Here is a 14,912-nt window from a genome sequence, read left to right as displayed (position 1 = left end):
GGCGCCAGGGCACCCACACCTCCCGCCACCACCCCCATCAGAGCCCCACCCTGCAAGGGTAGCTCAGGACACGGGGCAAGCTAGGAGGCACAAACCAGGACGGGTGTGCCGCAGATACGGCTCCTGCCCGGACGCAGGCCGCTAGGGCCTGAGAAGGACCGGGACCCAGACGCCATCAAGACATGAATGGGAACACATCTGTCAAAAACACTCTTCCCCCACACCCCCCATGGCCTCTGCCAGCCTCATCTTTCCAGAGACACCATCCCTGATCCCCTCCCCCACCTCCAATTCAAGTCACAAACCCCCTTCCGGGCTTTATTTTTCCCCAACTACACTTAGGTCCGTCTGATATGGAATAGAGTTTATATTTTATTTTTTTTAATATTTTATTTATTTATCTCAGAGCACAAGCAAGGGGAACGGCAGGTGGAGGGAGAGGGAGAAGCAGGCTCTCTGCCCAGTGGGGACGCCGATGCAGGGCTTGATCCCAGGACTCTGGGGTCATGACCTGAGCCGAAGGCAGACGCTTAACGACTGAGCCTCCCAGGTGCCCCAGAGTTTGTATTTAATTTGTTTACCCCACGAACGTCAGCCCCACAAGAGCAGGGACTTTATCTATTAGCACCTAGAACAGTGCCCGGCAAACAGGAGATGCTCATTCAATATTGGTTGAATAAAACAGCCCTATGAGGTGGGTACCATCATCATTCCCATTTCTCAGATGAGGACACTGAGGCCCAACGGGCTCCATAACTTGCCCAGGGTCGTGGAGGTAGGGGACAGTGGACCAAGTCCAGGGCCTGCCCCATTAATAACAGTCACACCAACCACACCTCGTGTGCGAGCCCCATCCTGCCCGGTGCTGGCCATCGCATTAACCGCTCTCGACAAACCGGAGTAGGGTCTGTGCTCAGCCCTGCTTCTCAGAGCAGCAATGGAGACTCAGCAAGGGGCTGCCTCCAGCCCCACTTCAGGTAAGTGCAGAGCCAAGGTCAAAAGCGGGCTCTCTCTGGCCCCAAGCTCTCCACATGCACACTTGACAGACAGGGAAAACAAGACCGAGGAAGGGAAGAGAGAATGTGGGTTTCTCAGCCCAGTACCGGAGGCCAGTAGAGAGCAGAGCCCTAAAGAAAATGTGCAGCCACCCCACCATCCTTCCCCCTGGGTGGCCTTAGAGACAGAGCAGGGTTCAAATTCCCTCTCCCTGCAGGAACCTGGGCAAGTCAGAGCCTGTGCCTCAGTTTCCCTTTCTGCAAACAGGGGTTCTAACAGTGCCCACCTCACAGGACCTCCCCCGAGAGAGCTGAAGGTCTCCCACGGCGCAGAGGCTAGGAAATGACAGTCACTGCTGATGGGTTTTATCCCTCGGTGACCCCTGAGTTCACCAGGGAGGCCGAGGCCTGGGCCCCGGGTAAGAAGTGCCCTAAAATCTTCCCCCGGGCCTCCGCCTCCTCCTCCCCGGCGACCTGGTTCTTCCGCAGGTACCAAACCCGGGCCCTTGGCACAAAGAAGGTTAGGCAGCGCCCCAGGAGGCCGGGCCAGGTCGTGGCCCCTGGCCCGTGCCTGCCACACCCGCTCTGGTACCCACACGGGGCCCCAGATCCTCGGTGACTCGATCCCTCCAAATTCAGGTGATCTCCCCCGGCTCCAAATCACCGAACCCTCCCAGGTCCCGCGCCAGACAGAGCCAGGTCTCCACCAGAAAGGGCCCCGGAGCACTGGGACGCCAACACCGCTGCCTTCAAGACCAGGTTGGGGGCGAAAGATGGTGCTGGCCGGGTGCAGTTGGCTCCTCTTCAGTGGTGAGCGGGAACGGCGCCCCCCACGACCTCGGCCCCCCCCCCGATGGCCTCAGGGAAGGGCAGGGACCCCGGCCCTGGAGAGGGCAGGTGGGAGCCAGGGGTCCGGCAGGCTGGGTAGGGAGGGCATCGCTTGCTCCTCCGGGAGGCACTGGCGTGGGGCTGGCCGGGGACAGCCGCCCAGACGGGTTTGCGGGGCGGACCTCCGAGATTTCTAAGATCGGGGCTTCGGCTAAGGCAGAGGAGCCACTGAACCTCCTTCACTCGCGTGGCAAAGCCTCAGGGAGCCACGGAAGCTTGGCCAGCAGCTCTGCCTCTCCCTGAGGACGACGTGGCTTTGAGCAGCCAGTCGCCTTCCCCTTCTCAGCCTGTTTCTGCATCTATGAAATGGGCTAAGCTCACGGGGTCGTCTGAAGGTCAGAATAAGCAGCATTGGCTACCACTGACCGTGCCCCTGGAGCTGTTCTCAAGGTTTCCATGTGTGAACAATCGCACTAGGCAGGAGGCCCACTCATGACCCCCACTTCATCGACGAGAGACCTGAGGCTCCGAGAGGGGAGGCCACTGGCTGGGGTCACACAGCTAGTAGTGCAGGGCTGAGGACTAGACCCAGAGCCCTCACCCCTAACCATCAGCCTGGAAAGTACCAGAAACCAGACAGAGCCACCCATTCCAGGCAACCAACCGCACACAATTCAAACCCAAACAGCCCTGACCAGCTAGTTGGGTTTGGGGCTTATCTCCCGGGGTAGAAAGGAAAAGGGTGGAGTCATTCATCACACCCCTACTTTCTGCTGTGGTCAGACCTGGAGAGGCAGAGGAAGAGCACTGGACTGAAAGCCGGGTCCCGGGGGCTAGGCGGGCCCGCCCGATGGTGTAAATCCTCTGTTTGGTAACTCTCGCCCCGGGAAAACCCTCAGCGCCCCATGAAATCTAACAGTCTTGTGGGCTAAGGACATGCTACGTGCCAGATCCTTGGCACAGCCCATCAAATTCAATCCTCAGGCCTACTCCAGGACTGAGACCCTATGACTGGCTAGCATGTACTGAGAACTTACTGTGTACCAGGAACCCATGGGCTGGGAGCCCACGTCTCCTCCTTTGTTGAAGGGGGACTGTGGTCAAGCCGGCCTCGTCCAACCCCTCTGGCTCCTTTTCCTCAGCCGCTTTCCTGAGTGTGGGGGCCGAGATCTCTATCACCCCCGAGCCTGCCCAGCCAGCCGAGGGGGACAACGTCACACTGGCTGTCCACGGGCTTCTGGGGGAGCTGCTTGCCTACAACTGGTACGCGGGGCCCACTCTCAGCCTGACTTACCTGGTGGCCAGCTACATCATAAGCACGGGCGACGAGATCCCCGGCCCGGCCCACACGGGGCGGGAGGCCGTGCGCCCCGACGGCGGCCTGGACATCCAGGGCGTCCTGCCTGGGCACTCGGGCACCTACATCCTGCAGACTCTCAACAGACAGCTGCAGACGGAGGTGGGCTACGGACACTTGCAGGTCTATGGTGAGACACACCCCCTCCCCGCTCCGGACTATCCTCTGCCGCAGCCAGCCTTCCTGCATCCTTTCCAATCCCTCTTAAAAAAAAAAAAAAAGTAAAAATGTAAAACCATCAAAAAAAAAAAAGACAAAAATAACATTAAAATGCTCACCTCCTTCAGGATGGCTTCCAGGACTACACCTGCCTCCTATCCCATTCTTTGCCCTTCGGCTGGGGGTACAGGAACACCACCAGGATCCAGCCACGCCCCTGGCCTGGGGAGGGGGGTGGCTGGGGGAGCAGGCAGTGCCCGGCCCCCTCCCCCTCTGTCTCTCGCCCCACAGAGATCCTGGCCCAGCCTGTGGTCATGGCCAACAACACGGCACTGGTGGAGCGCCGAGACACCCTGCACCTGATGTGCAGCAGCCCCAGCCCCGCCGAGGTCCGCTGGTTCTTCAACGGCGAAGCCCTGCCCATCGCCATCCGCCTCGGCCAGTCCCCCGACGGCCGGGTGCTGACCCGGCATGGCGTCCGCAGGGAGGAGGCTGGAGCCTACCAGTGCGAGGTCTGGAACCCGGTCAGTGTCAGCCGCAGCGAGCCCATCAACCTGACCGTGTACTGTGAGTCCTCCTGGATCCCCTAGACATACCCAGTGCCCAAACCTCATAGATGGGTAAACTGAGGCCAGGAGAGGGCGCCCAAAGGCACACAGTGAGTCAGGAGGTGAGCGGGGGTTAGGAGTCAGGGATCCCTCTTAAAATGCACTCACCCCATCTCGCTAAGGACTAAAAACCACCCGAGGAATAAGCCTTCACTCTGAAGCAATACCTGCAGGAAGGGACACAGGGCTGGTGGGTTTTGAAAGGGAGGCGGGAAGTGAGTGGTGCGTGGGAGGGGAGACTAAAAAAATGTAACCAAAGCACGGAGTCATTCCAGGGGCAGCAGACACGCAGTGTGGAATCCGGGGCAAGTAAATCACAGAGGTACGCAAGGGCCGCTGCCGTAGAAAAACTTAGAGCCTAGAATCCTACAACCAGGGAATTCTGGATTTAAGCAGCACTGAATTCCAGATTCTGAGAATCCTAGAAACTCTAGAAGCAGAGATTCTTAGAATCTTAGAGTCGAATTCTAAAATCTTAGAGCCACCCGATCCTAGAATGTTAGAAACCTAGATTTCTAGACTCTTAGAACCCTAGAACCTAGAAGCATTGACTAGAAGCACTGACTCCCGGAGCCCTAGAATTCTAGACTCTTAGAATGGCTTATGAGAAACAAATAGTCTGGTCTTCTTCTTCTTTTTTTTTTTAATGGGACCATAGATTTCAAAAATATCTTGAAATTTTGTCTGGCCCCACGTCCTCTTTTTACAGAAGAGAAAACAGATCCCCTGAAAGGGGAAAGTGATTCTCGAGATCCTAGAGCAAGTTAGAGATCTGTGTGGGATCCGAAAAGACCAGAGCTTTCTCCCTCCACTAGGTCCTCGTCTTCCCAGGGGCCCAGCCTGGTGGAAAGGAAGCCAGGGGTGCCCACCTCTACGCCCCTGTCCCTCCACTGCCCCGTCTCTCTCCCTCCTGCCCCCACAGTTGGCCCGGAACGCGTGGCCATCCTCCAGGACTCCACCACTCGCACGGGCTGTACCATCAAGCTTGACTTCAACACGTCCCTCACCTTGTGGTGTGTGTCCCAGTCCTGCCCGGAGCCCGAGTACGTGTGGGTCTTCAACGGGCGGGCCCTCAAGAACAGGCGAGACCACCTCAACATCAGCAGCATGACCGCGGCCCAGGAGGGCACATACACGTGTATTGCTAAGAACCCCAAGACCCTGCTTTCCGGATCTGCCTCAGTGGTGGTCAAGCTCTCTGGTGAGTCGCCCCCGGCCTGACCACCACCTCCTACCCACGGAGCCCCGGGTGGACCGCATAAGGTTTGGCCACTGCTCCAACAGTTAGGGTACCCTTCGCCCAGCAGATAATGGGAAAGGAAGAGAGTCTCCACCCATTCTTTGGCCAAGTGACAAAGTGGCGTGTCGGGGGGACCCCCTCTCCGTTCAGGTGACAGAAGGAGACAGCCCATACCTTGTCACCTGGAAAACGAACGAGGAATCAGACCCTTCCTTGAGGGGTGGCAAAGTGAGAAAGGGGCCACCTGTCCGCACTGTGCACGGGGCAGAGCAAGGACACATTCAGACGTCCCTTCCTGCACGTGCCCCTGTTCTAAATTCAGCCCACACAGCTGCGGAGGAGCGCGGCCCAGTCCCTGCACGCGGACAGCCGAGCCACCACGCAGCCTGCTAGATGATGCAGTTCTCTGGCCCAGATGACTGTGTGTGCAAATGCACGCGCACACACACACACACACACACACACATGGAAAATCACAGCCAGTTGTTGGCAAGTGGAAAAACACAGCCAGGGAGGCACTGTCTTGCCTCTGTCCTCAAACAAGCTGGGGGCTCGGGGGGGTGCAGACACAGCTGGTGTTTTGTAGAGCTATCAAGATCCTCAGGGGACACTTTCTCATCCCCTGGGGGGTGGCTTTGAACACCAAGGCCTCGTTGATTCTGCCTTGGTTCCTTCCCAAGTGGCCACCATCCCCCAGGGACAGTGGGAACCGTCCTTCCCTCCCTCCCTCCCCCCTCCCTCCTACTAACAGGCCGGGTCTCATCCAAAGGGTGGATACTCTTTCACCCAAAGCAGAAATGGCATCCCCAGAGGTAAGTTTACCTCCTGCCCCCCCCCGGGGCCTTGGCAGCTGGTCTTGGCAAGAGACAGGGGGGTATACCAGATGACCTCAGGTGCTGCCCCAAGCCCTGCCCGTGCGGGCCAAGACGGGGGGTGTCCAAGTGTGCAGGTATGTGCAGGGAGCGGGTACCGTGCCCCCAAGGGCCTCCTGAATGGTCAGCAACCCTGTGGCAGGTGCCAGGGAGAGACAGAGGAAAGGGAAACACCCCCCTGCCTCCATGGGGGGGGGACTCTGATCTGATGGAGGAAACGTGGTCTCTGCTCTTGGAGAGTTGATCCCAGAATAGGGAAGCAGGACTTCCTTACTCAAGTCACTGCCAGTCAGAGAGAAGAGGCAACACCTCACACTCCATGGGTTTCAAGTAGTGATGGAGGAGACATGATACCCACCCTCAATGAGCTTCCAGTCAGATGGAGGAGACAGTCCACACTTGGGGACATTTTGTAGTCTGATGGGAGAAATGTGGTCTTGAGGAGACATGGTCCTTTTTTTTTTTTTTTAATTCCTAGTCTGATGGGGGAGACACAGTTCCCACCTCTGGGTTACTCCCAATCTGATGGGGGAGTATAAGCCCCCCACTTTCTAGGAATTTCCAGTCTGATGGGATAGACATGCCCCTGATCCAACTTCTGGGGTCCCCAGGCTGATTGGAGAGACCCAGCCCAATAATCTGGAATTTCAAATCTGATGGAAGAGACATGGCCTCCCACCCTCTGGAAACTTTCAATTTGATAAACTATTGCCCCCACATCCTGAGATCTGTCGGTTTGACAGAAGAGATACAGCCTGGGGTGCACAACTCCCAACTATCTGATGAGATATTCTGAGAATTTCCAGTCTGATGAAGGAGATTTACCGCCCCCCCCGCACCGTATTCTAGAATTTCCAATCTGATAGGGGAGACATGGCCCCTATATTTGGGGAATTTTCAATCTGATGGAGGAGACATGGTTTGACTCTAGGGCCTTCTAGTTAAATGGGAGAAATATCCCCCAAGGGCTGGAAATTCCTAGTCTAATGGGGGGAGAGACGGCCCCCACCCCCTGGGGTCTCCCAGTCTCTGGGGGAAGACATACCTCCCTGGCAGGCATTGTCCGGACCCAAAACCCACCTCCATTACCACCCAAGTCAGCTCCTTCTTCTGTCTCCTTCCCAGCACCCCACCCAGGGGAGCACCCGCCAGTTGTGGGGAGGCATGGATGAGCCGGCTGAGGGGGGAGGGGGACGCTAGGCCCCTGCAGGCCCAGCTGAGCCGGCCTCCCCCGCACTCTTTCCCCAGCGGCAGCGGTTGTCATGACAATCGTGCCTGTGCCTACCAAGCCGACGGAGGGCCAGGACGTGACACTGACCGTCCAGGGCTACCCCAAGGACCTGCTGGTCTATGCCTGGTACCGCGGGCCTGCCTCGGAGCCCAACAGGCTGCTCAGCCAACTGCCGTCGGGGAACTGGATTGCAGGCCCCGCGCACACAGGCCGGGAAGCGGCCTTCGCCAACTGCTCGCTGCTGGTACAGAAGCTGAACCTCACGGATGCCGGCCGCTACACGCTCAAGACCATCACGTTGCAGGGCAAGACGGAGACGCTCGACGTGGAGCTGCAGGTGGCCCGTGAGTGCGCCAGAGGGGGCAGACAGTCAATCTTTAAAGACAGAGGCTCCCAAAAGGGGACTTTGCCTCCTCCATAGACCGGGAAACAGGTCAAGTCGAAAATGCCTCCCCATCAGGCTGGAAGAAGGGGCTTTGTCTCCTCCGTCTGACTGGGGGATCTCCTAATGGAGTTCTTTCCTCTTCTGTCCAACTGATGACCTAGACTAGGGTAGACAGGCCTCCTGCGTCAGACTGAAGGCCACTACGGGGGGCTTCCCTGCCTTCTCTCTCATATGAGAGGTTCACCAGAAGGTTTTCAAAGAGGAGACATAGTCTGAGGGTAGGACATCCTTTTTCCCGGCAGATGGGTAGACTCCAAACACAGGAGATACTGCCTCTGCTACTATATTGGAGAAATGGGCGAATGAGGGGAGTTACCTCCCCATCAGACTAGATGTTTAGGATGAGGGTAGATCATACCTCCCTCTTTGGACTGGGAAATCCTCGACAATTGGGATTGTGTTTCATCCTTTGCATTACAGTAAGAGTGAGGACTGAATTTCTACCATCAGCAGGTGGAATTTTTCTCTCAAAGTGAAATCCTCCATTAGGATAGAGGCTTCTAGATGGCGGGAATTGTGTCTCCTCCCTCAGACTAGGAGTTTCCAGTGTTCAGGAACAATGTCTCTCCCATCAGCCTGCAAATTCCCAGATGTTGAAGGCCATGTCTTGCCCATCAGAGTAGGGACTCCCAGAGTCAGCAGCCATGTCTCCTCCATCAGACTGGGAGCTCTCAGAGGCAGGAAACATGTCTCCTCCATCAGACTGGGAGCTCCCAGAATCAGGCACCAGGTCTCCTCTATCAGACTGGAAGCTCCCAGAGTTAAAGTCCATGTCTCCTCCATCAGACTGGGAGCTCCCGGAGTCAGGGATCTTGTCTCCTCCATCAGACTGGGAGCTCCCAGAGTCAGGGACCATGTCTCCTCCATCAGACTGGGAGCTCCCAGAGTCAAGGACCATGTCTCCTCCATCAGACTGGGAGCTCCCAGAGTCAAGGACCATGTCTCCTCTATCAGACTGGGAGCTCCCAGAGTCAGGGACCAGGTCTCTGCCATCAGACTGGGAGTTCCCAGAGTCAGGGGCCAGGTCTCCTCCATCAGACTGGGAGCTCCCAGAGTTAGGGACCGTATCTCCCACATCAGACAAGGAGCTTCCAAAGTCAGGGACCAGGTCAACCCCCATCAGACTAGGCATCCCTGGAGGTCCAAGAGGCCATGTCCCTGAGGCAGGTTTCATCCCATTAGACCAGGAGCTCTCAGACACTGGGAACTAGGTCACTTTCCAGTCTGGAGTCTCACCTCCCGCATCAGACCAGGTACTTTTAGAAGCCCTGAGTCAGGGATGGCATCTCCCAGCTCAGACAGGAAGCTTCCAGGATCAGGAAATCAATCACTGCCAGGTATCCCCTAGACACCCTCCTTCATCAAACCCTGGTCTCAGGTCAGTGCTGGAGACAGAATGCTCTTCAATGGCAGCCGGCCACCCCCCCCCCCATGAAGGCCTGGGATTCCTTTTCACCCTGTCTCTCTTCTCACAGTCAACCTCCCTCCCCTGCATGAGGACCAACGCCACCTCCTGAACCTGAACCTGGCACAGGCTGAGCATGGGGTGGGGGGGGGACAGTGGGAGGCTGGGAGTGGGCAAGGGAGCAGGAGGGGTGGGGACACTGGGACCTGGTCCTCTAACTCCCTGACAGCCTCTTCCACCCTTTTTCCCCATCCCCCCCTCAGCCCTGGAGTAGCAGCACAGCTGTGGCCATGGGGACCTCGGAGAGAAGAGCTCTTCAGACCCTCCATGCCCCCCCATCTCCTCCCCCTGGCTGGAGGACCACTTGCTCCCAGTGAGGATGCCAGACTGACTGTGGTCGGCCGTTCTCCTGCTTCCACACTAGAGTTAGAACTGACAGGGCCCTACTCCTTCACTGAGTTGTTGGAGAGCCACAGAGGCCATAAACGTCCTGGTGAACACATGCATGTGTCAGCCTCTCCTTCTATGACCGCCAACCCTGCAATTTCCTGGTGGCCACACTCACCTCCTTCCCTACCCGGGGTTATTCTCAGTTTAGGGGCATGCGTGACAGGGATGCCTAAATGACAAAGAGACAAATCCCTCCCCAGGTTATATCTGATGGTCCTTCTTCCCAGTGGGCCAAAGACTGCCCCTCCCTGGGACACCAAACAGAGCTGGGTTCTGTAGGACATGGCCCTCCCCTTTACTGCACCTCACTACACCTGGGCCCTAAAGCAAGTCTGCTCGTGCCAGGACAGGCAATGACCAAATCTCCCATGAAGGGTTCCTTCTATTTAACCAAAGATGCTCCCTTGTGTCCTCCATTGTCCTGGCATTTTCCCCCACCCCATGTCACTCTCAAACATCACCTGCACAACCCTAAAAATATCTCCTTCCTCTTTTTTTAAAAGATTTTATTTATTTATTCAACAGAGATAGAGACAGCTAGTGAGAGAGGGAACACAAGCAAGGGAAGTGGGAGAGGAAGAAGCAGGCTCATAGTGGAGGAGCCTGATGCGGGGCTCGATCCCAGAACGCTGGGATCACGCCCTGAGCTGAAGGCAGACGCTTAACTGCTGTGCCACCCAGGTGCCCCTGTGCCACCCAGGCGCCCCCCCTCCTCTTCTAAATGCAAATGGGGTAGTGTGAAGGTGATGGGTGAGACTGGGGAACTGGGAGCCAGAGAAAGTGTGTCTTCTAACTCCTGTCACTACTAGGACCTGTGCCACAGGCCCCACTCAGCCAAGATGGTCGACTAGAGACAGACTCTTGGTGTTGGTCAGAAATGGGCATCACGGACTTGGCTTGGGGTAGAAAGAGATGTCTGGGCAGGGATAGAAAGGCCTAGTAGAGATATTTCCTAGAAACTTTCAAGACAGAGCCTTTCTGAGGGTGGCCACGTTGAGATGGGATGGTGGGTGGAAAGAGCCCCAGAATAAGGGTTATGAAATCTGGATCACGATTTACCATGGATTCATTAGACCCTCAGTTTGAACATTAGCAAAAGGGTGTGGGCTTAGGGCAGACTAGAATTTTTCAAACCACTTTATTAGCCTTGGAGCCCTTCAAATGCAAGCTTACATGGTAGGTCAATATATTATTTGAAATAGTAATGAAATAAAAGTAGATATCAAATCAAAAGCTACAGCCCTCTCTCCCCCAAAGTTTATGCACAGTTGAAAAAAATTCCCCAAATGTAAATTAAATAAACCTTGGATTACAGAGGCAATTACAATGTAAAATACCAACCAGAATCAAATGCCAGTGAAAACGCTAGATATAGAAACCTGAGGGATATGGCCAAAGCCACACTTGGAGGGAGAATGATAGCCTTAAAGGCTTAAATGCAACGGGAATGCTAAAAAGAGCTTGAAGATGAACAAAATAAGCTTTCCACTCAAGAAACTAGAAAACGTTCACAAAATACACCAAAGAACAAAGGTAAGGAATGTAAAAAGGTAAAAAGCGGAAATGGATGAAATACAAAATAAACATAGAGTTAGTCAATAAAACCTGAAGCTGCTTCCTTGAAACTGCTGATGGACTAGACAAACTTTTTGCAAGTGTGATAAGAGACAGAGACTAATATCTACATATCTAATATCTAAAATAAAAGAGGGGCACCTGGCTGGCTCAGTGGGTAAAGCATGGGGCTCTTGATCTCGGGTTTGTAAGTTCAAGCCCCACGTTGGTGTAGAGATTACTTAAAAATCTTAAAAAATAAAAAGAGAGAAACTGGTCTGGTTGCAATAGAAGGTCAGTTCCTGGTTAGATGAACAATAAAGATACACCTCGAGGGAAGAGAGTGTGGGATACCTGTGAATAGCTCCCCAGCAGCCACTCAGCCTCCCTCTTTTGCTGTGGCAGGCACTGCCTCCCTTAAAAGTAGCTGAAACTGTCAGGTACTCACTTTCCCAGACGGCTTTGCAGCTGCAGGTGACCATGTGACCAAATTCTGGCCAATGAAGGAAGGAGAGAGTGGAAAGTCCCACCCACTGCTTCCGCCCTACCTGAGGGAGGCGCTAGGCGAGCTCCACGGAGTTGGAAAGCTGTTACCTGAATCAGTGGTCTCCAGTGTGAGGTTTCCCGGAAGTGCAGAGGGATTTGAGCCCAGACTCTTAACCCCAACATATTCCAGGCCCCAAAATGGGAAATGGCGCCCACATTCTCCCCCCTCCAACAAGTTCACTTAAGATTCAGAGACATATGAGGGTCGGAGCCTAGGTATATCAGTTAGAATTTCTCTTCAGTGGCAAGTAAAAGACTGGACATAAGACAAACAGAGAAGATCAAAATATAAGATGAAAGAGAAAGTGGGATGGGTAAGAGGAGCCTACGTGGACAGAAGACTATTTCTCTCTCACATGAAAAGCGTCCAGAAGCAGATTGTTCAACTGGAATCAGGACTCCGTGGTGTCCTTAGACACGGCTCCCCATCCGCCCCATCATTCTCAACTTGGGGTTTCCATTCTCTTGGTCTCCTTGTGGTCCAAGATGGCTGCTGGAGCTCCCTCATCAGTGTTCCAGGCAGGAGGCGGAAAGAAGGGGACAAAAGGCAGACACAACCCCGCACAGGTTATAGCTGGTGCCCCTTTTAAGGAAACTTCCCCAAAGTCCCATCCTACAACTTCCACTCACAACTGATTGGCCAGTGCTTAGTCACATGGCCATCCTAGCTGCAAGGGAAGCTGGGACGTGTAGTCTTTCGCCTGGTCTATGGCTGCCCGTAAACAACCTCTCAGGGTCCTGATTTCAAGAAGAGAGGAAGAATGGATCCCGAGTGGGCAGCTGGCAGCCTCTGGAACTCCCACTTCCCCAGCTGGACAAAATGACCTTTCTCATCTAAGCCCAAAGGGAGATCACCACAGCCACACCAGCCAGGGTTTGGGAAAGACAGTGGTTGTGTTCGGTTGGGGGTTGCTTTGTGCAATGTAGAATCAGGCCGGCGGGAGGGACGGAATGGAGGGAGCCAAGGAGGAGGCAGTTCAGGTTTCTAGGTCAGTCGGATCCCATATCCTCAGGGTGTGGAGGCTCAGATGTTCCCAGGAGCAAAGCTCCCATCTCTCTAGGCTATCGCTGGGCTCCTGAACTGAATCCTTCTGTCTATCCAATGCCCTTCTGTGAAAACTCCAGGAAAGAACAGGAACCACGAAGTAAGACTAGCTCCTCTGTCATGAACATGGGTTGTCTTTTTGCATACACGTTCTCAATGAATTTCTACAACAACCCTTTCGAGTCGTCATATTGCCAGTTCCTCCATTTTACAGAGGAGGAAACTGAGGCACGGCTTCAAAACCTTGCTCTGGGTCCCACAGTTCCCAAGGCTGCTGGGTGGAGGAGCTGGCTGGTAAGTCCCCTTCATTCCTCAGCAGGGCGGGCCGGTCAAGGGCACAGGCTCAGAGCCCAGAGGGAGCTGCGTTAGCCGCTTTTAGCTGTGGGTCTTGGGGCACGTTGCTTTTTCTCACCGTGTGAAACAGAAAAGAGAAACAGTGCCCACTCCTAGAGTCATTGAAGAGTCACTACGAGTAAAGGAGCTAGTGCAGGCAGATGGAAAAGTCAAAAATAAGATTTTTCGGGGCACCTGGGTGGCTCAGTCGGTTAAGCGTCCACCTTCGGCTCTGGTCACGATCCCAGGGTCCTAGGATCGAGCCCCACATCGGGCTCCCTGCTCAGCAATTTTTCTGTGATGTCTTCTTCTTGGGGGGACTCCATTAATCCTACTGCATGGGTTCGCCTCACTTGATGCAACACATAATGTTCTTGAAAATTGTAATCACTGAAGATGACTTCCCAGTAAAAATAATAAATATGTGTGAGCTTCTAGAATCACGACGCTGATCATCACTGGCTCGGGGGTAGCGTGCTCTTAGCACAGACTTTCTGACTTGCTCCTTTGAAATGGGGCCACATTATAATGAAGATGTGTATTAAAGATACACATCCCAGGGGCACCTGGCTGGCACAGTCAGTTAAGCGTCCAACTCTTGGTTTTGACTCCGGTGGTGATCTCAGGGTCGTGAGATCGAGCCCCACGTGGGGCTCCATGCTCGGTGTGGAGTCTGCTTAGAGTTTATCTCTCCCTCTCCCTGTGACCCTCTACACCCCCCAAAAAAATACATCTTTAAAAAATAAATACACATCCCAGGTCCCCGCCTGGCTCCAGGAAATCTGTGTCTCCAGGGAAGAGACATGAAAGCTGAATTTTTTTAAATAAATAGCGTGGGTGGTTTTTGTCAATTGGGAAGTTAAAGGACCTAGATGCAGGGAGTGTTTGACCAAAAAGAAAAAAAAAGGAAAGAGAGGCACAAAGAGGAGGCGGCAACATGCCCAAGGCTGCTCAGCCGGGAAGGGGCAGGGCCACAGATTGGCCCAGAGGGGGCAGGAACCAGCCCAGGGTCACACAGAAGGTGGGGGAACAGGAACCAGGGTCACACAAAAGGTTTCGGTCTGAAGGCTGAGACCGGGGCTCACGTCTGCCCCAGGAGATTGAGAGCAGCCCCCCCCCCACCTCCCCGGCAAAGCCACAAAGCCTGGATGGTGCCCGAATGGTGCTTGGGTCCCTGGATTCCACTGGCCATGGGTGGGGGCCAGACTCTGCCGTCTCTGGCCCCATGCCTCCCCCTCACTTAAGAGGCCTTTTCTCAAGTAACCTTCTGCAGTGGGGAGGGGAGGGGTGGGGGCAGGAATGACCTTGAGACCAGAACACACAATGGCCCAGTCCCCGTCTGGAGCCCTGCCAGTGAGAGGAAGGAAACCTGCCCTGTTTTTCTCCCCTGGGCTGGAATGTTGATCCAGGATGGAGAGAGAGGAGGGTGAGCAAAGAGAGGAGGAGGGAAGAGAAGGAGGGAGGAGGAGGGAGAAGGAGAGGGAGGAGGGGAGGGGGGAGAGATGAAGAAGGAGATGGATGAGGAGAAGGGTGGGGGGCAGGGGGTCCTGGCACCACGGTGCCAAGGCCAGACTTTGGGAACCAAGCAGAGAGTCTGCTCAGCTCCAGCCCAGCTGACACACAGTCCAGAGAGGACATCCGAGCACCCTAAGGTTGCACAGGACCAGGACAGCCAAAGGGTCTCGCTCTCTGAGTTCCCACAGCGACCTCCAGAAGCAGGTGTCAACCCTCCCATTCCTCAGAAGAGGAAACAGAGGCCCCCAGAGGAGAGGTCACATTTCTGGAATCATCTCCCGTCTAGATCACAGTCCATATCCTTCTGTCCCCTCATTCCACTATGGCCA

The 14,912-nt window shown here is 55.0% G+C and overlaps 1 protein-coding gene across 1 annotated transcript; it reads left to right on the top strand.

Annotated features, from left to right (window-relative positions):
- Positions 1-1,338: 1,338 nt before the first annotated feature.
- On the top strand, positions 1,339-9,875 carry CEACAM16 (CEA cell adhesion molecule 16, tectorial membrane component). The gene is made up of 5 exons (XM_034639005.1): positions 1,339-1,484; positions 2,913-3,310; positions 3,631-3,906; positions 4,870-5,148; positions 7,308-9,875. The coding sequence occupies exons 1-5, from the start codon at positions 1,339-1,341 to the stop codon at positions 7,709-7,711; spliced, it is 1,503 nt and encodes a 500-aa protein (XP_034494896.1). The 3' UTR covers positions 7,712-9,875.
- The last annotated feature ends 5,037 nt before the right edge of the window (positions 9,876-14,912 follow it).

Source organism: Ailuropoda melanoleuca, chromosome 12 (assembly GCF_002007445.2).
Source record: "Ailuropoda melanoleuca isolate Jingjing chromosome 12, ASM200744v2, whole genome shotgun sequence".
Taxonomy (NCBI): Eukaryota; Metazoa; Chordata; class Mammalia; order Carnivora; family Ursidae; genus Ailuropoda; species Ailuropoda melanoleuca.
Note: the sequence above shows the minus strand (reverse complement) of the source record. Positions and strands in the feature narration are given on the sequence as shown.

Bases quoted from the DNA above. Each gene is read 5' to 3' on its own strand.
- CEACAM16 (XM_034639005.1), top strand. From the start codon at position 1,339: ATGACAGTCACTGCTGATGGGTTTTATCCCTCGGTGACCCCTGAGTTC. The intron at 1,485-2,912 runs GTACCAAACCCG...CCTTTGTTGAAG, and splicing joins GCGACCTGGTTCTTCCGCAG to GGGGACTGTGGTCAAGCCGG. The intron at 3,311-3,630 runs GTGAGACACACC...CTCGCCCCACAG, and splicing joins CGGACACTTGCAGGTCTATG to AGATCCTGGCCCAGCCTGTG.